This window comes from Poromitra crassiceps (assembly GCF_964638095.1).
Source record: "Poromitra crassiceps genome assembly, chromosome: 3".
Lineage (NCBI taxonomy): Eukaryota > Metazoa > Chordata > Actinopteri > Beryciformes > Melamphaidae > Poromitra > Poromitra crassiceps.
This window is the reverse complement of record NC_139625.1, coordinates 78,675,599-78,702,303: the sequence shown is the minus strand read 5'-3', so window position 1 is coordinate 78,702,303 and position 26,705 is coordinate 78,675,599. Positions and strand designations below refer to the sequence as shown.

General features: G+C 41.7%; 1 protein-coding gene across 1 annotated transcript in view; it reads left to right on the top strand.

The window, feature by feature from the left end:
- LOC310773489 (glutaminase kidney isoform, mitochondrial-like) overlaps positions 1-23,911 on the top strand; it is a gene marked incomplete at both ends in the record, with an annotated part of 36,637 nt that extends 12,726 nt beyond the window's left edge. The window contains 13 exons of the mRNA XM_083633375.1: positions 81-244; positions 3,986-4,044; positions 8,102-8,134; positions 10,318-10,376; positions 12,530-12,596; positions 12,926-12,976; positions 16,128-16,304; positions 17,857-17,988; positions 19,371-19,463; positions 19,995-20,056; positions 23,285-23,361; positions 23,545-23,608; positions 23,764-23,911. Of these exons, the coding sequence (XP_083489501.1) occupies positions 81-244; positions 3,986-4,044; positions 8,102-8,134; positions 10,318-10,376; positions 12,530-12,596; positions 12,926-12,976; positions 16,128-16,304; positions 17,857-17,988; positions 19,371-19,463; positions 19,995-20,056; positions 23,285-23,361; positions 23,545-23,608; positions 23,764-23,911 (1,186 nt within the window). The remainder of the gene's footprint in view (positions 1-80; positions 245-3,985; positions 4,045-8,101; positions 8,135-10,317; positions 10,377-12,529; positions 12,597-12,925; positions 12,977-16,127; positions 16,305-17,856; positions 17,989-19,370; positions 19,464-19,994; positions 20,057-23,284; positions 23,362-23,544; positions 23,609-23,763) is intronic.
- Positions 23,912-26,705: the final 2,794 nt, after the last annotated feature.

Here is a 26,705-nt window from a genome sequence, read left to right as displayed (position 1 = left end):
AAGGTCCTCATAATTTGAGTAATACAAACTTGTGTGAGTGTGTCTCTCTCTCTGTATGTCTCACTCTCTCTCTCTGTCAGACACAATGTCGGTGACACCAAGGTTCCGTTCTGCCTGCAGTCGTGTGTGAAGCCGTTGAAATACGCCATCGCCGTGCACGACCACGGCACGGAGTATGTGCACCGCTTCATCGCCAAGGAGCCCAGTGGCCTGCGCTTCAACAAGCTCTTCCTCAATGAGGACGGTGAGGCTCCAACCTGTGTTTGTGTCTGCTGGGAGATAGTGAGGCTCCAACCTGTGTTTGTGTCTGCTGGGAGATAGGAGGTGAGGCTCCAACCTGTGTTTGTGTCTGCTGGGAGATAGTGAGGCTCCAACCTGTGTTTGTGTCTGCTGGGAGATAGTGAGGCTCCAACCTGTGTTTGTGTCTGCTGGGAGATAGTGAGGCTCCAACCTGTGTTTGTGTCTGCTGGGAGATAGTGAGGCTCCAACCTGTGTTTGTGTCTGCTGGGAGATAGGAGACCACACGAGAGGAGAGGAGATGTGCTAAGGAAGGTCGAGAGTTAAAGGGATAGTTTGGATTTTTTTATAATAATATTATAATATATATATTATTTTTTTTATTTATATAGCACCTTACATAACATAAAAGAAATAATAAAATCATAGAAAAATAAAAGAGGTAAAATCATAGGGCGATAAAAGGGATAATACTGCAATAAAACAACTGGGGTAATAGTAAGAGCAATAAGAAAAACAAACAAACAAAATACATTAAACAATAAAGACATTAAACAATATACTGTAAAATATTTATGAAATACTGGTGAATTGTTGTGGGTTGATGTGGGGTTGTATGAGGTACTTGCATACAGTCAGTGTACTACATGCAGTAGAATACAGCCGGCGCGATCCCAGTTTAAGCTTGGCATCTCAGGGCTTGTGGATACTTGGATTATGCCAGGTGAGCAGTATGGAACACTTTTTTTTCTTTTTCTGTTGTTTTTATTTTATTATTATTATTATTATTGTTATTATATTTTGCTCGTGACCCCATTCACACTTGGCAGACAGCTCTACTTGCCTGATGAGGCCTGTCTCCATTTCTCCAAACTGGGACGGCGCCGGCTGCATTCTACTGCATGTAGTGTAGTACACTGACTGCATGCGAGTAGTACCCATACAACCGCACATAAAAAAATCACAACTATCCCTTTAAGACAGACTTGACTTCAGCCTGGTGATACAGTGGATTCTCTCCCTCCCTCAGAGCTGCTCTCTGTGTGTAATCAGTCCTCAGGGAGCAGATGCTAAAAATAGATCTTACAGGGTGACCTGAGTGACCTCCATCCATACCTTCATGTGTTTACATGGTGACTCAGTCAGCTGTGCTTGTGGGCTAACTCTTCCCCGGCTGTCATATCTGCTACTGTAGGGCTGAGCCATGTGGATATTGCAAATCATATCTCTGTATTTTTAGGCTGAACGCTGATATATGATGATTTCTACAAGTGGGCTAAATGTTCAATTGTAAGTCAAAGCCACATGTGACATGTAAGGCTGGGCGATATAGACAAAATCAAATATCACAATATTTTTTACACAATATCCATACCTCGATATTCTATATTGCGACAACATTGTAGGGATGACTATTGGCGCTTTCACAAAATATTTACACAATGAGATTTTTGATAAATAATCCTCAGTAATGTGGATATAATGACTAAGTGGGTAAAGGCAAATAATAGAATAGCTAGAACAGTCTGGTGAGTTCAGATATTACAATATCCCAAATTTAAGACCATATCTAGTCTCATATCACGATATAGGCATCAAGCAAGACATATAACAACAAGGCCAGGTCGAAACCTGGCATAGGGCCGTTGTACCAATTTCGGTACCACGGTAAAAAAAACAGACTGATATTTCTTGAACATATTCTCCTTTATTAAAGTATGCAACTATTTTCAATGAACAAATGGCATGTAGCCTTCAACTTTAAAACAAAACAATGTGCTTCTGCTTACTTCTTCTTACATTCAACTCTGTATGGCAGTGAGTACAGACAGTGCAACACCAGTGGCATGTAGCCGTCAAGTATTTAATTTTATTATTATATTAAATATTATAATTTAATTTATTTCACAGAATTGCTGGAATCCTTTTTTTTCAACGGTGTATATTGGTATTTGATCGATGCATAGGAATTCTGCCAATGCCCTATCACACTTTCTTGCTTCATGCGAGTCATATTTCCTCTGCTTTTCAAAAACATCAGGAATTGTCTGCTGGGTGGTCTTTTGGGCTCCGCGACTTGTGCCTTCCTCTTCATCTTCATCTCTCGCATACTGTTAAATGGAAAGTAACGTCAGTGAGATTTACTAAAATAAAGAGATGATAAAGACAACTGCACATACACACATGTAGAGTGCAAGCAATTTTATGTAGCTAGTTTTAATTCACGGACATGTTTCACCCGAAAGAAGCTTGTATTTATTTTGATGCCATGTTGAACTATGGCTAAGTCCGGCTATTAGCCGTGTCCCATAATGTTTCCATTACAAACATTGCATGCACACGTGTTACACTATGCTAGCTAACGCTGTACCAGGTATTAGCCGGGTCCCATAATGATTCCATTACAAAACACGTTACGTTAACGTTAGCGCAAACGTTTTTTGGTTACACAATGCATTGCCAGCTATCTCAAAAACGAATGTGACAGGATAAGGTCTGTTTGATATGTTGTTAAACGTGTTATTTTACACCGTTTGAAAGAAGTAACCCACCTTGAATTATTTGAACAGGTCTGGGTGCCTGTCTTTCAGCTGCTTGGCGAGATTGGATGTGCTACCCAGTTTGGTTTGGAACTCCCTTTCACACTTTTTGCAGATGGGACTTTGGGGACTGATATTTCCAAATGCGACTCTTTGCATTCTTCTTCTCAACAAGTTGAGTTGTTGGAATAGGACAGGAGCAGCCGCAACCGAATGCTGTCACATTCACAGCTGCTTTACATTAGGACAAAAAAGACGATACATGTCAACTCCTGAAAAATCGAATCAATAAATTCCTAGTCGGATCGAGAGAGGCACCAGACGGTGAAATGTCCGACGACGGCTCTTGTGGAACTCTCTGAACGAGCTAGCCACAATATTAGCCAGAGGTGCATTACCGCCACCTACCGGACTGGAAAGCGGAAAGACATTACATTGCCTGAATCCGTGCTAAAATGGTCTGGGTCTGCTCTGCTCCGGTCTCGCGCTTCCTCATTTAATGAAGAAAAAGCAGGGGGGATTTTTACATGGCGCACTGCACTTTCTGACACCAATAACAAAAAACCCCCAAACGAAAAACGAAAATTGACTCGACAGTGTTTTAGAGGACAAGTTTGCGAACAATTTCGTGTGTGGTATGTCAATGTTACCTCAAAGTTAAATCGAGCAGCCAAGCGACTGAAGGGAAATTACGCGATTTTCGTCAATATAACTCAAACCAATCAAAAATGTACATTCACCATTACGTGTCATAGGGGTTGGCTACAATTTAAGTGACAGACCAATGGTCAAATCAGAAAATCCAGTTGGGAATTTACTCTCAAAGCCGAGGAGTGCTGATTTTTTGGTGTGCCGTTTTTCTCTAGGGAGCCTGAGACGCTGGAATCCCCCCTCTAAACAGAGCTCCATTTATCGTATTATTTCGGGCTTTTTCAAAATTATTTTTTCATTTTATAGTAGTAATGGTGGATATTTATCGATACAAGCAATGTTTTTATTCCAACATGACCCAAAAGTATGTTTAATACTAGATTGAAATGAGCCCAGAATGCAGAACTCTCCCATAGTGATTACATTACAGCGTGGTTAGAGCGGTGGGTTTGTCCTAAGGGCCCTGCCGTGCATTCTGCACAACGGCCCCAAAAAGCAGGCCATTCATATGAATGTAGAAATATAACTTCAGTGTTTCCAATTAATTCTCCCCACAGACAAACCACACAACCCCATGGTTAACGCCGGCGCTATCGTCTGTACCTCCCTCATTAAGGTAAGCTACACATTATACCTGATCATCAGTGACGACGTTTACATGCACACAATATTCCACTATTATTCGGAAAATGACAATATTCTGAATTTGATAAGGGTCATGTAAACAGCATATTCCAGTTGCATTTTCCGAATTTGGCCTTTTCTCGAATTTAGCATTTTCCGATTAAGACATGTGGGTTATTCCACTATTATTCGGGTTTTAGGAGGATTCTTTGATCATGTATACAGCGCATTCGGAATATGCGTCTCAATCAGGGGTTTTACTGCAGTTTGCGACACATGTTGCGTGTTTGCGGTCAGCCTCTTCTAGTGCTAGAAAGCACTAGAAGAGGCGATATACAGTAAACATAATCCATCATCTCTCTGGCATGCGAAAAGAAAAGCAAAAATTTCTGATTGGGAGGAGATGAGAAACATCGATTTAAAGAGAGAGATATTTAAAGAGTGGTGCCCACGGAAGTCCAAAATGCTTGCGAGACTGCGAGGTAATAACGTAGGCTTCTAGTGTACTTTTTATGAAAGACTTGGATGTGCAAATATCGCAACCCCAAACTTTCCAGCAGCAAGCTCCTGAAATGGACCAAGTGATGCTGGTAACAATAGCGCTGCTCTGTTTATTCTCAACAGAAAAACTCTGCCTACCTGCATCTCTCTCTCTCTCCCCCCCTCCCTCACGTGTCGGGGAGGGCGAGCTACGGCTGCATGTAAACGGGAATATTAGTGGATTATTAATTTAGTCGGAATATTGTCATTTTCCGAATTTGGGCAAAAACCGGAATATTGTGTGCATGTAAACAGTCAATGACTGAGTGAATTCTTTTGGACATGTGAAACACTAAAAGCAGAGAATGAATGAAGCTAAGGCCCATATGGCAGATTTTTACCTGTTTTAGTGAGAGTAGAGTTATGAACAGTTCATTCCCAAAATGTAGCCTATCTGAATTTAATAATTTCATATCTCTAAAATCTAGAGAATTCAGACTGTAAAGGGTTTTATTATTTTGTCAACCACTTACATGTATTTATTTATTTATTTATTTATTTATTTATTTATTTATTTATTCATTTATTTATTCATTTATTCATTCATTCATTCATATATTCATATATTCATTCATTTATCGGAATCTCTTTTTCAAGAGAGACCTGTTGTACATACAGTACAGAACACATACTGTATAAAACACTTTCACTACATAAAACACATTTGACAGACATGCATTGAAACATTCAATGATTAAATTAAATCAAATTAAACTAAGAGGAAAAACAATTACAATTTTCACCAACCTCTCTACCTTTAACCATTGCTTTAAAAATGTTCAATGAGATCAGCTCCAGTCATTTCAAGTCCATCTCATTCCACGCTCATCATGTGGACTAGATAACTTGTTTCCACAGATTACTGTATATGGAATATTAAGATTATAGATAATCCTGCTGAAAGGGGATTTAGCTGGTTTGGAAGCAGCATCACTCAGTCTGACCAGCACAGCCACAGATAACGACCAGCTTCAATCATGGCTCATTTACCTGAAAGAACAAAGCTGTTTGTAACCCTGTTTAAATGCCTTCTCCTGACCTTCAAACCACCAGGGGTCTGCTTTAGTCTCTGTTAGACAACACAAGACCGCCATCTACTGATCAAACACTGGAATTGTATTTACACAATTCAGGCAATCAATGAACTTCAGTCATTGCTTAAGTCAGGGGTGCCCACACTTTTTCAGCTTGGGAGCTACTTTTAAAATGACCAAGTCAAAGTGATCTACCAAACATATTTATTTATATATATATACACCGAGTATACAGTGGAAAACAGTGGAACAGTGGAAAAACAGTGGAAACAGTGGAAAAACAGTAAAAAAAAAAAAAAAAATGTTTTCTTACCCTCAATGCCATGCGATCGACCACACTACCTTCGCGATCGACCGGTCGATCGCGATCGACGTATTGGGCACCCCTGGCTTAAGTGGTGAGTGAGGATTGCCAGGAGTCCTTGAGGGAATCACAAAGACACTCAGTAAAATGAATAGTAATTAATTTCACTATTATATTTATTTAGTGAAATAACATGAGAATGCCTGCTCCTATCAGAGGTTTCATTCTCCCCACCTACAGTATAGTCAGTATAACCAGTGTTGGACCAAATCATATCCAACAACAAAACTCTTCTCCTATCTACCTCCCTCATCCAAAACCTTGACATGTACTGTATAGGGCAGTGGTTGTCAACATGGGGTTCGGGGGCCACCAAGGGTCCTTGAGGGGGTTCTAGGGGGTGAAATTGAGGAATTCTTCAGCAACTTCAGCATTATTTACAAGACATTAACACAATTAGATAATGTAGAAGAACGATTGTTTTAATTATAGTTTCACTGTTATCCCTCTACCTATAATATCACTCCCCCCCCCTCCCCCAAGTAAAACTCTTTCTACAAGGATTTTATGAAAGGTCTATGGAGAACTAACTGGAGGGTGTGATTGTTAGCAGTGTGAACACAGAATGAGCTGTTTGAGGACATGGAGTAATTTGCCTCTGGTGCATTTCATAGGTGCACTGCTGAGGACTTAAAGCAAGAGGACCAGATGTATGTTCTCTGCATAAGACTTGTAGTGTTGACTACCCGAACCTAACCCACCAACAACATGCAGCATCCTCAACATGCTTCTTCTAGCCTAACATCCTCTACTCAACAACCACCCTGATGTAGAAAAAGACAGGAGAATAACCCAAAGTATGTTTCCGAGAAGAAAAGGAAATAATTACGGTAGCTAGTAAATCTCAAATTCACCAGCCACCTTTACTATTTTATAGGGTTGAGAGCCGAATACTGTGATCAAACGAGTATCCGGTAGACCGGTACAGATAATGTACTTTATACGAGTAGGAGTATCATCCGAGTACAATGTGTCAGTGTACTGTGATTAAGGCTGGGTAGCATTTTTTTTAAATGACGATACCAGTACCAATACCAGTAACCTTAACGGGATACCGATACAAATAAAGTACTTCATTCAATAACTATTTGTTAGTCATACTTTGAACTTTGAGCCAACTGTTTAACAGATGTTCTAGATTATCCATAGAGTCTATGTCACAATTCATGAACATACGTACATATGACACTAGGTGCAGGTGTTTGGAACAGGAAGCAAACCAAATCTGTTTGCTGAATCTCAACTAATAAAGTGTTAAAACAACATCTATAAACAAAGCCATTAGGCAATTAGCCAAACAGTTGCAAACAGTGTTGAACAGAACTGTTGAATGTCAACTAACAATCTGTAACAAAGGCAGACTATCCATGTTACAAATACTCTGTAGACTGTCTGTAGGCAGACTATCAATTTGACAAATACTCTGTAGACTGTCTGTAGGCAGACTATCCATTTGACAAATACTCTGTAGACTGTCTGTAGGCAGACTATCCATTTGACAAATACTCTGTAGACTGTCTGTAGGCAGACTCTCCATGTTACAAATAGTCTGTAGACTGTCTGTAGGGAGACTATCCATGTTACAAATAGTCTGTAGACTGTGTAGGCAGACTATCCATGTTACAAATTGTCTGTAGACTGTCTGTAGGCAGACTATCCATGTTACAAATACTCTGTAGACTGTCTGTAGGCAGACTATCCACATAAAGTGTTGCCAAATTTTCTTTTCAAAGCAAGAAAACCCAGAGTGGATTAACTCTTTCATTTTCCCTCTTCTATCTCCAACTAGTCTCCCACCTCTAATTCTAATTCATTTGATGTCATGACTGCACTGGCCATTTCACTGGACACATAACTGATAGTTATAATAGTACTATTATTGTAGCAATAATAGCTGTTTGTCAATCTTGTTCATTTAACTTTAAACACGTTAGGTAGCATTAATGTAGATGCTTTGCAATGTTTGCCTAGCTTAAAACAATAATATAGTGCTAATGTCATTACATGGGTAACCTTTAGTGATAGTGGTAGTATTACACTATCTATTTGAGTTAATGAGGGGATTTCTGACTTGCGTTTTTCATACCGGTCATTTCTGTTTTGTGTTTCAGCAAGGGGCAAGCAATGCTGAAAAGTTTGACTATGTGAGTATTGTTGCACAGCAAAGACCTTGATCACACTAACAATGTTTTACAAACTTGTATTGTTGCTGGATATCACATCAACAATCAAATCAACAAGTCCATTTTCTAAACAAAAACTACTATCATCATAGTTTCTCTCAAAATATTAGGATTCAGTGAAAGTGTTACCATTCTGTCAACAATACTACAATACTGACCTTTAAAAAGTGCCATAATAAAAAAAGGGGGGCACGGTGGCGCAGTGGTAAGCGCTGTCACCTCACAGCTAGAAGGTCCTGGGTTCGATTCCCACCTGGGACGCTGTGAGCGCTGAAGGAATGCGTGCCCGTCCGCATGTCCTCGAGTGCCCCCCGCCCGGGTGGGGTCGTCAAAAGGGCCTTTCTGTGTGGAGTTTGCATGTTCTCCCCGTGCCCCCTGGGGGTTTCCTTCATATAGGAACCCCACACCAAAACATGCAATATCCTGGTTGCTGATGTGGTGCCTCCTCTGGTCGTTAGGGGCACCTGGAATTAGGCACCTGGTTAGGGGAACTCATTGGAATAGCGTGATCCTCCCACGTGCTATGTCCTACCGGTGAAGCTTCCCCTGTCAGGTGAAAAGAAGAGGCTGGCTACTGCCCATGTCTCGGAGGAAGCATGGAGCCAGTTTTGGCTCTCCCCAGATCGGCAGAGGGTGGAGCAGCAACCAGGATAAATAAATTAAAATTAGCACTAACGGGGGATAAAAATGGGATAAAAAAATTGGGGGGGGGGGGGGAGTGCCATAATTTGGTATTTATAATTTTGTGCTATCAATCATTTTGTAAGAGGAGGTGTGATTTTCTTAGCAGTGCCAGCAGCTCTATAGGTCGGTTGGTTGGTCCACAAAAACACACCCTTTGGCGGCCACAGTTTTCACCCTAGGAGGCTGACATTTTGGCATGGAGGTCAAGTGTGTGTCTCGTGCAAACCTCCATATAGGCATGTTTATGCCCAAAACATTATTCACACGTGTGAGATCATGTCCAGTCCACTCCCCTTAAAAGCCACAGTTATGTCTGTGACAGCAGCTTCTTTCTTGCTGAGTGCCGTGGGCAAGCAGAGGGACAGAGAGAGAGAGAGGGGAGCAAGAGAGGGGAGAGAACGAGAGATTCAGATAAACCATAGAAACTAACGAAAATTGATGCTGATGTAACGATCTATTTGAAACACACCAAAGGGCTACCGCGCAGTTACGCAGTGAATATGCCCATGTCCCAAAGCGTGCACTTACTGTAATTAGTCGTTTCGTTCATATAGGCTATAACATACACATTTAAAAATATTTGTTTCTTTAATAGGGTAGGGATGTGAGATTTTAATTCTAGCCTATTTCAATAGCCTATATCAGAATTGTCCACTCGGGTTAAGCTATTGTTGCATGGTGCAATTGCAGGGAAAGAGGTTACTGTATAACCTACTAGCTGGCACAACTTTCTCAAAAGCAATCTACTGTTACCTCACACCACAAACCTGTATGGTTGGGAATTATGTAGCCTAATAAAACCATGACAAACGAATTCTCATTTTTAAATCAATGTGTGTTTTTTCTGCAATGTAGGCTATAGTTGAAAATCAACATGGCATTCTGAGGAGAGAAGAGTGCGTGCGCGCGAGGTGTTGGAGAGAGAGTGACATCCATGCCGTGCGTAATGTATCCAAGTGAGGATTTCCTGCACTGCGCGCAGAATACTGTTTGTGCTCAGGCGTACGCCTGGCATAGTGTTTTTTAAGACCTGCTATTAGGTGGCGTTAAAATTGAGAGCACCCAAGGCCCTTTTTTCTAACACATTGCGCTGGATCACCTATTTTGGCACGGGCAACGTCCAAACCTCTGTTTACGCTCGGAACATGGCGATGGTATCTTCGCCAGAGCGCAAAACGACACTTGCGGGAGGCAGATGATAGGCTAAGAGCCACACGGACACGCCTGGGTCACGCCTTACACCTGTGTCTGTGATAAGATTCCAGTGCAAAACTGGATGGTGGAGGCAGACGATAGCTTAAGACGCAGGGAAGATAGCATAAGAGGTGCGCAGACGGCTGCGCAAACGATAGCGCCGTACGACGATAGGGCCTATGTGTCTGAAGGTGTTGGGAAATATTGGTGTACGTGGTCGCAACTTGTGATGTAATTTTGTGATGATTGATTTGACTTCTTGGCAGGTCATGAACTTTATGAACAAACTGGCAGGAAACGAGTATGTTGGCTTCAGCAATGCTACGTGAGTACAACCACACTACTCATTATACTTGGGCGGTTTCGCAGACCAGGCTTAAGGCTAGTCCCAGACTAAAATGCTGTTTGAGCTGGCTTAACTCTAAGTCACTTGCACAGCCTTATCTTAAAATAGTCGTAGATTTAGCCTGTTCTGGATTAAACAAAGGCCTACTCCTGGCTTAATCTAAGCCTTGTCTGCGAAACTGCCCTGTCAGTGTTAATTTAGTTGATGAAAACTACGACAGAAATGTTTTGTCGACTACCTATTTTCACTGGTGAAAACTAGACGTTAACTAAATAAAAACAAAGTTGTGATGACAAAAATTATGACGACTATTGACATTTTCGTCAACAAATAAAAACTAGACTAAAATGAGGGAGGGACAAATTTGGAAGAGATCCAATCAGAAGAGACGAAATCTGTGTCTGTATTGCACATTCAAACCTTAATAGATTTCATAATAACAGATTAATAGATCACTCCAGTCAGTTTGGAAATTCTAAAGAAACAATAGTTAGGGGTTTCTTTGACTAAGATAAGACTAAAATACTCAGACTTTTAGTTGAGTAAAACATTTGACTAAGTAAAAACAGGATGAGGTCGACTAAACATGATGAAAACTAACAAGGCCATTTGACACAGGACTAAGACTAAATAAAAACATAGATGACAAAATTAACACTACACTACATTACAGTACATTATTATAGAACTGAGCGAGTACAGTAACACTTCACTGATGATACTGGTATGATACAGACCCAACACACACTAATACAAATCTAATGGCTGTAAAAGCAGTATATCGTCAGTTTAATAACTTCAGATCAATAGATGTTGTTATAATATATACAGTATAGTTAATTGCATTCAGACATCACATTGTCTCAGTTAAATAATATAGTTGAAGAGAGCGATCATCATTGCCGTCATGCTGCCATCTTGGAGGAGAAGTGGTTTCGAGGTCACACATGCATGTTTTATTGATAAATAATAATGATTAATAAATAATATTTGTAATAAATAGATAACAAGATCCTTGAGGAAGGTGGATTATCTACTCACTACAAATATATGATGTTGGATATTTCTAATAAAATACAGTATGCTGTATATTATAATAAAATCATTTACAAAGATACATTGTCTGCTCTTATAAACAGCAAGAAAGACAAGTTGAAATTGAGGATACACAGGCATGCTTTGTTTAATTATGATAATAATGCATTATAACATTTATAATAAAATATCTTATAAAATACTTGATGTAGACGGCACCCGGGAGCAGTATGGGTTAGCACCCCAGCCTGTGTCTTCCGTGAGGAAGAAGCCCAACAAATCCACGAGAGGCCTTTTAGGAGGGCCATTCAAGCCGCAAGTGGAGCCTGCAGTACCACCACGGCCCAAGAAACATCATACCGGAATGAAATGTTGGGAGCGGGGGAGTCTGGTGCAGCGCACAGGTCCTGGACCTGGTGAGACGTAGGAGGAGCCTGAACAGGGGGCAACCCACAGAGCCCAGTCCCTCCACGTGCCAGAGCCTCCCGGTCCCGGCAGAGTAGTTCCGGAGCAGTGGATTGAGTGGCCCTGTCTTTCCCTAAGAGGGCTGACCGTGGGTAGCTACTGGGACGTAAGTCGGGGCTTGATCAACCCCGGCTGGGTCACCTGGGCGAGGGTGTATTATCATCAGGGTACATCACTGATGATACAGTACATCCCAGTTGCATCCATGTGATGTTTTTTTTTCTCTATGAGTCATTGTCTACTACATTGTAAAATAATATAAATAAAAATATTAGTTCAAGTTGAAGTCAAACACACTTGCATGTTTTATTGAATTTAAATACTATAAATATTTACATAAATGTATAACAAAAAATATATTGAGGAAGGAAGGGGGATTGTCCATTCTTATAAAATAAATGAAAAAACCTCAGCGAGTTGAAGTCCATGTCACCGGTCAGATCTGGAACTGTGTTTGGGTTCTATGTAACATACCCCTCCATCCTCGTCTGCCCAGATTCCAGTCAGAACGTGAGTCTGTGTTTGGGTTCTATGTAACATACCCCTCCATCCTCGTCTGCCCAGATTCCAGTCAGAACGTGAGTCTGTGTTTGGGTTCTATGTAACATACCCCTCCAACCTCATCTGCCCAGATTCCAGTCAGAACGTGAGTCTGGAGACAGAAACTTTGCCATCGGCTACTACCTGAAGGAGAAGAAGGTAAGCTAGTATTTGGTTCATTCATGTTCAAACTGACCAATCACAAGCCAAGCTGGTTTAAGACCAGTCTAAGGCTGGTCTTAGATTATCAGGTTTTTGTGTGTTCCCAATGTTCAAGGTTTTAAACTTTCCCACGGGAATTAACTGGAATAAACTGGAAAATCGGAGGTAATTTACAATGCTAGGCACCTTGCGCGCGCTCGATTTCTAGGCTCAGCTGCGCGGGCTCACCCGCCCTGCAGCCCACATACGCAGCTCGGCCATTGCGCAATCTTGACATGAGACATGAGCAGTGTTGTTGACATGTTAACGTGTTGTTGTCCTTCTAGTGTTTTCCAGAGGGGACGGACATGACCTCCATCCTCGACTTCTACTTCCAGGTAAATGGAGCTTGGAAAACGCTGCTGAACTCCTGCAATTAACACAATGTTTTATCCAGCAGTGGGAAAGTTGCTTTTTATGGAATTATGACACAAAAGACAGTTCATGTAACTTGACAAGTATTAACTCATTCCCCGCCACTGGCGTCTCTAAACGTTATTAAAAAAAAAACGCTTCCCCGCCATTGACGTCTCTGGACGGCAATAAGTGTTTTCACCGTCATGTGATAGATGGCTCTCTTACTCACCTTGTGAAATAGTACAGCACATCTAAAGGTGTACAGGAAGGACCACAATCGTCTAACAAAACCAGGAAGCAGAAAAAAGCAACAATCTCCCATCAGAAAAGGTCCATAGCACAGCTCCATGGCACGGCTCAAACGCTGGTCCACCAGCTTTTATCGATACGGGATTGGACTCCATTACAGCGGGGGGGGGGGGGGCAGCCTGTCACTCAAACGTGAAGGATTTTGTTTTCACCACACACCATGCAACCTGTACGCAACACATCCACAAGTCACTTGTCCTCAGGAAATAGTAATCCAGTTCCTAAACTCTTGGCGCCGCGTAAATTTCAGCCAGTAGATTGCTCCTGACATACAGTAGCCAACACAGACAACCAGTCATCCCCCTCGCTAGACAAATGCGCGACCCGGGCTTCCCTCTCAATAGCGGAATCTTTCTCACACCGGTGTTGCGGTAAAAGCTGTGCCCACGGGTGAGTTTGACCGGAAGGGGAAACAAAATCATTATGGGGTTCATAGTTGAGTGTAACACTGCCAGTATCCGCCATCAAAGGCATTTATTCGGGTCAGGAGCCGTGAAGATGACTTCATTTACAAAAATGCCATTTCCTCCGCTTTCTGGTCAGAGACTGCTGTTTTTGGTGAAAACGACCTACATTCAGGTGTCGATAACTAAAGAACGGATGAAGGTAGAATCTAACTTTTTTATGCCTCCGCCGGGCGAAGCCAGGCCGAAGGCATTATGGATCCGGGTTGTCCGTCCGTACGGCCGTCCGTACGGATGTCCGTCCGTACGTCCGTCCGTACAGATGTTTGTTAACGCCATATCTGAGGAACGCCTTGACGGAATTTCATCAGATTCGCCTTAAACATTCACTTAGGCTCAAGGATGATCTGATTAGATTTTGGTGGTCAAAGGTCAAAGGTCAAGGTCACTATGACCTCTCGAACGCCATTTTCAAGCTTGTTAACGCGATATCTGAGGAACGCCTGGACGGAATTTCATCAGATTCGCCTTAAACATTCACTTAGGCTCAAGGATGATCTGATTAGATTTTGGTGGTCAAAGGTCAAAGGTCAAGGTCACTGTGACCTCTCGAACGCCATTTTCAAGCTTGTTAACGCGATATCTGAGGAACGCCTGGACGGAATTTCATCAGATTCGCCTTAAACATTCACTTAGGCTCAAGGATGATCTGATTAGATTTTGGTAGTCAAAGGTCAAGGTCACTGTGACCTCTCGAACGCCATTTTCAAGCTTGTTAACGCGATATCTGAGGAACGCCTGGACGGAATTTCATCAGATTCGCCTTAAACATTCACTTAGGCTCAAGGATGATCTGATTAGATTTTGGTGGCCAAAGGTCAAGGTCACTGTGACCTCTCGAACGCCATTTTCAAGCTTGTTAACGCGATATCTGAGGAACGCCTGGACGGAATTTCATCAGATTCGCCTTAAACATTCACTTAGGCTCAAGGATGATCTGATTAGATTTTGGTGGTCAAAGGTCAAAGGTCAAGGTCACTGTGACCTCTCCAACGCCATTTTCAAGCTTGTTAACGCGATATCTGAGGAACGCCTCGACGGAATTTCATCAGATTCGCCTTAAACATTCACTTAGGCTCAAGGATGATCTGATTAGATTTTGGTGGTCAAAGGTCAAGGTCACTGTGACCTCTCAAACGCCATTTTCAAGCTTGTTAACGCGATATCTGAGGAACGCCTGGACGGAATTTCATCAGATTCGCCTTAAGCATTCACTTAGGCTCAAGGATGATCTGATTTGATTTTGGTGGTCAAAGGTCAAGGTCACTGTGACCTCTCGAACGCCATTTTCAAGCTTGTTAACGCGATATCTGAGGAACGCCTGGATGGAATTTCATCAGATTCGCCTTAAACATTCACTTAGGCTCAAGGATGATCTGATTTGATTTTGGTGGTCAAAGGTCAAGGTCACTGTGACCTCTCGAACGCCATTTTCAAGCTTGTTAACGCGATATCTGAGGAACGCCTGGACGGAATTTCATCAGATTCGCCTTAAACATTCACTTAGGCTCAAGGATGAACTGATTCCATTTTGGTTATCAAAGGTCAAAGGTCAAGGTCACAGTGACCTAACAAACGCCATTTTCAAGCTCGGTAACGCCATATCTCAGTTACACATTGACTAAATTTCTTCACATTTGGCTCAAATATCCAATTCTGCACAGAAACGCCTTGATGCAATTTCTTCCTATTTGGCTCCAACATCCACTTGGACTCAAGAATGAACTAATGGCGGAGGCATAAGTCCGCGTTGCGGTCGTTCTAGTTTCCATATGAAAGTTGAGGCTCTCTTCTTTCTTTTGGGATATCCGGTCTTTACGTAATCATAGAAGAAAATATTCTGTGGCTCTTGGAAAATTTATGAAAATGATCAAAAACCCTGGCGGTGGCTAGTGACTTTTTCTGAAAAACTGTGGCGGAGAATGAGTTAAAGGGGACATAAGCCCAAGTTTCTATGATAATCACGTTTTGTACATAGTGAAAAACACATGTTAACAGTGAATTTGAAAAAGTAATGTTTTTCTTTATTTCCAAAACATTTGGAAAAGCCCATAAATCATAGATTGGCCGCATTGTTTCCTCTCAATATGAAAATCTTGGCCGATACCAATAACCGATATTAACATTGATGTTATTTTGCTTATCGGACCCATACGATATATCAAAAAAATGTACATCAGCCGATACAGATATGATGTGCATCCCTACTTCAAAACATGAAGTCAGATATTTCATCACTCAGTTTGTGTGTGTGAAGAAGAGTGTAAAAGCTGACCAAAATCTACAGAAAACTACAACCATGGCGTCTTTGACAGCTTCGAACAAGTTTTTTCTTTCACGTCACATTTCTGTCTGTCAGCTGTGCTCCATCGAGGTGACCTGTGAGAGCGCCAGCGTCATGGCCGCCACCCTGGCAAACGGCGGCTTCTGTCCAATCACAGGAGAGCGCGTCCTGAGCCCCGAGTCTGTGAGAAACACCCTGAGCTTGATGCACTCTTGCGGCATGTACGACTTCTCCGGACAGTTCGCCTTCCACGTCAGTCTCTCCCTCACATCTCTTTCAAAACATTCTGGGCCCTACCTTACGCCTGGTGCAAGGGCAACCATTGCCATTGCTAGTTTCTAGCACTCAAAATCTAATTCCCCCCCCCCTTTTTATTACCACTGGGTCAGTACATCAAAGGATGTGTTTCAGTGAGTGACCCAGTGATCATTAAAAGAGAAAGAATTTAGATTTTGAATGCTAGAAACTAGCAATGACAACGCTTGCACTTGCCCTTGCACCGGGCGTAAGACAGGGCCCTCAGTGTGATAAAGTGTAAAGTGCCCATATTGCTGTTATCAGATGTTATAACTCATAATTCTGTTATGTTGTTTTTTGTTTTTGTTTGTTTTTTTGCAATGAAGGATTCATTCCTCCCTAGTTTGAGGAAACATTGGGACTCTTAAAGGGATAGTTTGTATTATTCAGTCCTCCATAGTTTCAGGAAACATTGTAACTCTTAAAGGGATAGTTTGTATTATTCAGTCCTCCATAGTTTCAGGAAACATTGTAACTCTTAAAGGGATAGTTTGTATTATTCAGTCCTCCAGAGTTTGAGGAAACATTGTAACTCTTAAAGGGATAGTTTGTATTATTCAGTCCTCCAGAGTTTCAGGAAACATTGTAACTCTTAAAGGGATAGTTTGTATTATTCAGTCCTCCAGAGTTTGAGGAAACATTGTAACTCTTAAAGGGATAGTTTGTATTATTCAGTCCTCCAGAGTTTGAGGAAACATTGTAACTCTTAAAGGGATAGTTTGTATTATTCAGTCCTCCATAGTTTCAGGAAACATTGTAACTCTTAAAGGGATAGTTTGTATTATTCAGTCCTCCAGAGTTTGAGGAAACATTGTAACTCTTAAAGGGATAGTTTGTATTATTCAGTCCTCCAGAGTTTGAGGAAACATTGTAACTCTTAAAGGGATAGTTTGTATTATTCAGTCCTCCAGAGTTTCAGGAAACATTGTAACTCTTAAAGGGATAGTTTGTATTATTCAGTCCTCCAGAGTTTGAGGAAACATTGTAACTCTTAAAGGGATAGTTTGTATTATTCAGTCCTCCAGAGTTTCAGGAAACATTGTAACTCTTAAAGGGATAGTTTGTATTATTCAGTCCTCCAGAGTTTGAGGAAACATTGGGGCTCTTAAAGGGATAGTTTGTATTATTTGACATGAGGTTGTATGAACTACTGAGAAGCAGAGCACAGCCGCCAGCCGGGCACAGAAGCAAAGCAAAGCAGGAAGTAAAGCAGGTGTAACCAATAACATTAGTGAGAGCCCCGGCGCTGGAACACCTAAATGAAATAGAACCATCATTAATGGTATTGGTCCCCGAGCGCATTCTACTTCAGATAATACACTGACTATTGCTAAGTACCTCATAACCCACTTCGATAATCCAAACTATCCGTTTAAGTTACATTAATGAAACCCTTCCTAAACTTGCTTTATAATGTCACACAATGCAGTGCCAAAATAAGCCTGTACATTTTTTGAGATAGCAGGCAGCATTGATGCAGAGGTCAGTTATCTCCTGGCTGTTTCAGGTGGGGCTGCCGGCTAAGTCTGGTGTGGCCGGAGGGATCCTGCTGGTCGTCCCCAACGTCATGGGCATCATGTGCTGGTCCCCGCCTCTCGACAAACTGGGCAACAGCGTGAGAGGCATCCAGTTCTGCACGGTACCACTACTAACTGGATTTATTTCTAGCTGGATTTATGTTTTACAAGTCAGCCTGAACAGAAATGTCTGAAAACGATTCAGTATAAAGCTATAACGGCCCGCGCAATGGCCTGGAACAGAGGCCATACATAGGAGTACCTGCTAAGCGTGCATTACATCCTGTAAATAGCTTATTTTCTGCCACGCAGCGGCTCATATCCTTATTATAGGATACTGGCATACGTAGATGTCAGCCGCTCTATTTACCTCTCTCAGCCTGCTGTCCTGTAGTTTCCACATCTGGGACTGTCTAAACGCGATGGTCTCACATCAGCTGAGAGTTGAGAGTTCAGCTGCAGTCGCTCAAGCCGCCATGTTTGGCGTGGAGTGAACACCGTGGATACTTATCTGATTTGGAGAATATGGACGATGCATTTGAATTTGATGGCCGCCCGTATTTATTTGAGTCAGACTAACGGTAAAATAATGGATGACAAACTGAGGAGTGGGGGCAACGGAAGCTTCTATCTCTACCAATGTGACGGACAGCAGACAGACAGGGTGAACACACTGGCTGCAGCAAGGTACAGTAAATCCACAGCATTCATTTTCTCATTGTCTCTATGATATAATAAGGATATGAGCTACAGGATGTACAGTAATACACGCTTAGCAGGTGCCCCTATGACTTCTGTTCCAAGCTGTTGCACGGGCCGTTGTAATAAGGTCCAGGTGGTAAAAAACAGAATTCTCCTTTAACACACAACTAACTGCCTTATACTGTGGAGGTGTCCTGTCTGTAGAGCTGAGGGTTTCTGAGAAGGTTTGTTTTGTTCAATGCATTTTGTTGCGTAAAAAATAAAATTATAAAAATACACAACACAAACCCTGATAAAAGGCTCTGGTAGCTTCAAGGCGTAGGTTTGTAGTAAGAAGGATTTTGTTTAATTGTTGAACCCCAGTAGACCAATGATGTGATGGAAATTTTCTGCCCAAACATTTTTGGTTCCATTGGACTAATGGGGAAAACGAAGAGGGCTGTAAAATGATGTTAATGTACAACACCTGCAACGTTTTGCATAAGATCTTTGAATTTAATATGTATCTATTTATTTGTTAAGGCAATGTGGACCAGTTACATGTAAACGTTTATTAGCATTAACTAGCTGTGAGCATTTGGCTGCCCTGACACAAGCGCAAATTCGCAATAGCTGCGACCACATATGCCAATTTCCGAAATGCAGGACGATAACACAATAAATTAGCCCTGTGACATTTCTAATGTGATGGTTTCAAATATTTAAAGTACGAAATGGTTGATGAACAGGAAGCAGAAATCCTCTTAATTTTCAACATAGCTTACAAAGTTTGATTTGATGTATTGTCTCCTCTTCACCTCAGGACCTGGTTTCTCTGTGTAACTTCCACAACTACGACAACCTGAGACACTTCGCCAAGAAGCTGGACCCCCGCAGGGAGGGAGGAGACCAGAGGGTGAGTTCAGAGGAAAACCCCAAGACTTTTTGAAAATTAATTTTAAAAAGTGTGGGTGTCAGGATCTTAATCCACAGCAGCATCTGGTGGAAAATGACAGGTTTAAGCTCACCATTATTATATGACCTAGTTCGCTAGGGCAAGATGTCTAACTGTGTAAATCATATTGAACACCAGACAAAATCTTCAAAACAAACTGAGGTCTGACAAACAACTATGGCATTTTTTTAATTGAAAAATTCAGCCTTCATTCTTGACAATTGTAGGAGAACTGCCATTTGGTTGTGTTGCCCTACTTGTGTGTAATGAGCATCTTTTGGCACCTTGTTTTCATTTTCCTATTTTGTTTTTGCAAGCTAAACTGCTACGAATTGCACTTGACTATTACTGTTGCTGATTGCATTTGGGGAAATTCTAAATGTTAATTTATGGATATATGTTAGGCTGTTGGCATTAGTGGTCATAAACTTCTGAACTACAAAGACTGACTCCTGTGGACTCCCTTGTCTTTGTTTCTATGTTGTGTTGTAGGTGAAGTCTGTGATCAACCTGCTGTTTGCTGCATACACTGGAGACGTGTCGGCCCTGAGGAGGTAGAGCAGCATCTCCCTCCCTACTTCCTGCTTCAGCTACGGACCTGCCGTGAAAAAAATATGAATGGTGGTGATGGACGGCGAGAGATGATACGCTTTTTTGATCCCGTTTGACTTGTGCCATGAAGTCCACATGTCAATTTAGCCAATTTAAAAGATAACTTTGCATGTCAAGAAAGCTGCAGTTTGTCGTAAAACTGAAACTTAACGTTTAGTTTGTATGAAACCGCTCAATCAACTACATCTCTCGTCTCACACAATATACATCACACGAACATCAACATGGCCTGGTGGAAGAGATGTCACTTTTGCAACTGGTTGTGTGTACTCTCAACACCAGACCCATGAGAGTTCTTACGCTGATACACTACGTTACTGCATGCTGCAGATCTCTCTTGGTCTGATACACTATGTTACTGCACACTGCAGATCTCTCTTGGTCTGATACACTACGTTACTGCATGCTGCAGATCTCTCTGGGTCTGATACACTTATGTTACTGCATGCTGCAGATCTCTCTCTGGGTCTGATACACTACGTTACTGCATGCTGCAGATCTCTCTCGGGGTCTGATACACTATGTTACTGCATGCTGCAGATCTCTCTCTGGGTCTGATACACTATGTTACTGCATGCTGCAGATCTCTCTCTGGATCTGATACACTATGTTACTGCATGCTGCAGATCTCTCTGTCTGATACACTATGTTACTGCATGCTGCAGATCTCTCTATGGGTCTGATACTCTATTTTACTGCATGCTGCAGATCTCTCTCTGGGTCTGATACACTACGTTACTGCATGCTGCAGATCTCTCTATGGGTCTGATACACTATGTTACTGCATGCTGCAGAGCTCTCTCTGGGTCTGATACACTACGTTACTGCATGCTGCAGATCTCTCTTGGTCTGATACACTACGTTACTGCATGCTGCAGAGCTCTCTATGGGCCTGATACACTGCGTTACTGCATGCTGCAGATCTCTCTATGGGTCTGATACACTACGTTACTGCATGCTGCAGATCTCTCTGTCTGATACACTATGTTACTGCATGCTGCAGATCTCTCTGTCTGATACACTACGTTACTGCATGCTGCAGATCTCTCTGTCTGATACACTATGTTACTGCATGCTGCAGAGCTCTCTATGGGTCTGATACACTACGTTACTGCATGCTGCAGATCTCTCTGTCTGATACACTACGTTACTGCATGCTGCAGATCTCTCTGTCTGATACACTATGTTACTGCATGCTGCAGATCTCTCTCTGGATCTGATACACTACGTTACTGCATGCTGCAGAGCTCTCTATGGGTCTGATACACTACGTTACTGCATGCTGCAGAGCTCTCTATGGGTCTGATACACTACGTTACTGCATGCTGCAGATCTCTCTCTGGGTCTGATACACTACGTTACTGCACGCTGCAGATCTCTCTCTGGGTCTGATACACTATGTTACTGCATGCTGCAGATCTCTCTCTGGGTCTGATACACTACGTTATTGCATGCTGCAGATCTCTCTGGATCTGGGATGCTTCTAGCCCCAAACTGCTGTCGAAATCAGTAACGACTTTAGCGCCCACCCAACCTAACTCTGTTGACTTTTCAAAATGAACCACCATTCATATTTTTTTCACTTTGGATCTCTATTCTGAACGTAAAACCACGACGATCTTTCAGTTATCCTGCTGTTTTAGGCTGTGATCAGATAGGAGTCTTGTTTTCTGTGTTCAATTCATTTTCAGCTTGGTAAATATATGTGTAACTAAAACCATTAAAATTGACAACAGGTCTGCAACTTTTTTTCCCCATGTATCTACTTGGCTGGTTGGGAACCCCTGTGTTACATAACTGGACAGTCATGTAATTCAGGGTACAGCTCAAAAAACACGTTTTGGTATCACTAACCAAATCAATATTGAAATTGATCGAATCGGAATCGAATCGAAATTAATCGATTCGCAACCTTGTGAATCGGAATCGAATCGATTCTTGAAATTTGAACCAATACCCAGCTCTAATTGGGCAAGGCGAGTTTATTCGTCTAGTATCTTTCAAGTAGGACTTAAAAGAGCCACAACTACCCATAAAGGAGCCGCATGTGGTTCTAGAGCCTCGGGTTGACTCACTGCCTTAAATAGATCAAAGTAAAGAGCATGGAGAAATAAAAAGATTACAAAGATAAAAAGGTAAGGTTCATGTAAAAGAACAAAAATGCATTACTGTACAAGAATCAAATCGAAACCCCCCTAAAGGAAACATAGAATCACGAAGGATTCAGACCTCAGTTTGTTTTGAATCGAAATTAATCGATTCGCAACCTTGTGAATCGGAATCGAATCGATTCTTGAAATTTGAACCAATACCCAGCTCTAATTGGGCAAGGCGAGTTTATTTGTCTAGTATCTTTCAAGTAGGACTTAAAAGAGCCACAACTACCCATAAAGGAGCCGCATGTGGTTCTAGAGCCTCGGGTTGACTCACTGCCTTAAATAGATCAAAGTAAAGAGCATGGAGAAATAAAAAGATTACAAAGATAAAAAGGTAAGGTTCATGTAAAAGAACAAAAATGCATTACTGTACAAGAATCGAATCGAAACCCCCCTAAAGGAAACATAGAATCACGTGTCGTTGTTTCTTAAGTACTCTGGTCTGTTCGCCGGCCTCACCAGACACAAATATTGGCCCTGGAAAGTCCTTGAATTTGATGTTTATTTATGCCAACATTTTGGGAGATTCGCCTATTTGCCATATTGCCGACAGTAAATGGATAATGTGGATGCCTTTATCATCACTGTGCATTCCCTACAAACAGCGGTACAGCCCTCGCTGCTACTTAGCTAGCGCTGCAATAGTAGTGAATGGTGCAGCTGCATACTCCCGTTCAGTCGCCCAAAATACACATTCCAACAGCGCCAAAAACACTCACATGTACATGTTGTGACTCGTGTACTCACCACGCCATGAAATCTAAAGTTAGTGGAAACGGTCATTTCGAAGTAAATCCGCACACCGAGATCTAACAAAGATTAACCAAACTAACCAAGAGTAACTGAAGTGACTTCCTCGTTTGCCATGAGGCGCTGTACACAGGCTACACAGCGCATGCGCCTGTGTACAGTGCTTATTCTACTGATGCCCTCATTGTAGGTTGCTCTATAAGTGTCAACAATATGCCTAAAATGGAAATGTTGAATTGCTGCTTGTGGGTTTTTTTGGTCCAGGTTTGCGTTGTCCTCTATGGACATGGAGCAGAGGGACTACGACTCACGGACGGCTCTGCATGTGGCGGCTGCTGAAGGTAAAGCACTTAGAGAAGATTAGATCTGTCCTTCACTTTCTGCTATCGCAGCAGATAGGATACAAAAACAAGATCTATGTTTGAAGGTGCTGTCATGTATCGCTTTTCACCACCAGCGTATCATTTTCAGATGAACAGTATTATGACCTTAACCAGTGCCGCTTGTCTGTCTGTGTGTTTCAGGACATGCTGAGGTGGTGCGCTTCCTGCTGGAGGCCTGTAAAGTCAACCCGGTTCCCAAAGACAGGTAATGTCCACCAGTCAATGATCTTCCTCCATCTATCTTCAGACAGGCTTTGTCCAGCCACACTCTTTGTGTTTCTACTTAACTGGGAGATTTTCTGCCATGACTGTGAAACCCGTCTAAAGTGTCTGACTGTGGGAACTCTCTGTTCCCTCCAGATGGGGCAACACGCCGAAGGACGAGGCCATCCACTTTGGCCACCATGACGTTCTGACCATCCTCCAAGACTACCACAACCAGTACAGCCCTCAGGAGAGCAGCTCCAACAAGGAGACCGCAGAGAAGAACCTGGATGGCCTGCTCTGAAAGAAGCCTTCGTGGTATACAGTGACAGAAACTCCTTAAAACAACCTGGTAAAACAACAAACACCACACACCCTCATCATCACCGTCATGTTTGAAACCCATGTATACAGTGAAAGAAATCCCTTAACACTCCCCTTAAAACATTACCACGTCTTTATAGGTGTTGTTGGTTTTTGTATATTATTTTATCTATTTTGAAGGGGAAAAAAAATATTTTTATTTTTATTGCCCCCACTGTATTTTGTCATCTGCTTTACATTGGCGGGAAGTGACAGCCAGGCGCCAACATTGCAGTGTGTGTATACTGTATGTGTGTGTAAACCTTGATATTTATTGATCTATTTAAGATAAACTGATTAATGTAGTGTGTATATTCGTGAGAGGATATTAAAGGATAAGAGTAGGACTGTGTAAATACGTACAGGTGTAGAATTTTAGTTAAGCTGTAGTGTCACTGAAGGAAACCATTGATATGATCGCACACTCGTACAAGCTATACTTAAACTAATAGATATACTTTAACTAATTTATTTTAAATTTAAACATGCTACTGAACTCTACAGGAAGAAGCTGGTATTTAAATTTTAAATGCCAGATGAAATGTTTTTGTTTTTGTTTACCTTGTTTAAGAACGCTTCCTACAAATTTTGTTCTTTTGCTGTGTAATATTTAGACAATTTTTGCACCGTCTTTCTCTCCCAAAATGGCAATTTGTGTTCTACTGTTGAATCTAATTTTTATTTTTACTAATATTTTATTTTGAAAGAACTAATGTGAACATGTCAACCAAAGGTCAGATTGTGTGCGCTCTCCTGACAATTGACCACTTTCACACCAGTGACCAGGATTGGATGAGGGTTGCTTGACCCATGTTCAACCCTTTTGTCAATTCACAGCAAGTCAGTCAACATGAGGTTAATCCACCAAATCAGTCAACACAGGGTTAATCCCTGGTCATGACACTTCAGGTAGGACCTGGGTCACAATCCGGGAGAGAGCATAACAATTAACCTAGCCTATTAGCATAACAAATGGCAACCTGGGTGGTGCCATACACAATGAAATCAACCATTGTCCGACCCTGGGGTCTCATTTATCAATATATGCCTAGAATCCCTACTAAAACTGACTAACTAGTAACTCTCTACTTGATCCAATCTGGGTTTAAGAATCTACTGTCTTGCAAAGCTATTCCACACTAAAGTAGTGATGTAAAAAATAATAATTAGACAACGGTTATAAAGTAAACACCTTAGGCCAATAATTTAAGTCAATTCTGACCCTTGCTTAAGCACATTTTGGGAGACAAGTGCCCACACCTGCTTCAGTCAATTACCCAATTATCAATCACAGTCCAACTGGGACATTCCACATGTGGTTCCGTCCCAATCCAACCATAAATGGTCAATGCCAATTACCACATGATGCCTGATTATCAATTGAGCAGGGACATTGCACCAGCACACGTCACTGGATAAGTTAGTTGTTTTTTAGTTAAAGGGACAGCTCACCCTAAAATCCAAAATACATATTTTGCCTCTCACCTGCAGTGCTATTTATCCATCTATATTATTTTGTGTTAGTTGCCTGAGTTTTGAAGATATCACCGTAGAGTTGGCTGCCTTCTCTCCAATACAATGGAACTGGATGGCACTCGGCTTGTAGTGCTCGAAGCACCAAAAAAATACATTTGAAAAACTCAACAGCATTGTCTCTTTCCAGACTTTGTTGTGAGCAGTTTAATGTAGGCACTATTTTCTTTTGACCAAACTACTCCCACTAGCTGCTGCTGCTCCTATGCAGTCTCATGTAGGAACTAGCTAGCAGCTAGCGCGTGCAGTTCGGTCAAGATAAAATATTTCCTCCATGAAACTGCTCATAACAAGGTCTGTGGATTATCTTGAGTATCGGGGTCATGATTTCTGGAAAGAGACATTGCTGTTGAGTTTAACAAATGTATTTCTTTGGCACTTCGAGCACCACACGCCGAGTGCCATCCAGTTCCGTTGTATTGGAGAGAAGGAGAAACTCTGCCGCCGATACCTGTATCTCCAAAACTCAGGCAACTAACACGAAACCATATAGAGATGGATAAATAGCACTGCAGGTGAGAGGAAAAATATGTATTTTGGATTTTAGCGTGAGCTGTCCCTTTAAACCTTAGTAGGGCTCCTACACAGTTTGATGAATGAGAACCCTGATCCACCAGGACGAGTCGGGCAACGCAGGTTCACCCTTTTTGACTTTTAGGAAATAATGTGTTTACCCCACAGCAGAGATGTGTTATGAACTTTGTGTTTTCTGATGGTTTGGACTTTGAACATTTCTCAGATTGTTCTCATTGAAACACATTCTGTTTCCACTCGTTAAGGTGAAAGGAGATATTTGAAAGCTTGACACTAAAATCCAAACCGTTGATGCCTAGACGGTTGATGCACAAGCTGATTGTTTTTTAACTGTTCTGTGCAGATATCGTTCATACTTGAAAACCAGGTTGTTGTTTTGTTGGATTGTGTGTTTTTAGCGTGTTGAAGTCTGGATGTTGTTGTGAATCAGTTTCTCTGCAGCGTTTGTGCTGCCAGTTTAAAACACCTGGGCCAGGCAATCAACATTTACTTACAATCCACAATCCAAATGTTGTTGAAATATTGAGCAGTACATGACTATCAGCTCCCTGGGTTGTGACCAATTCATTTACAATTATTTAAGTTATGAAATGTAACCTTGATTGACATTTATGAGGAGCAATATATGAGGAAATGATAACACTTTACAATAAGGCTCACTAAATTAA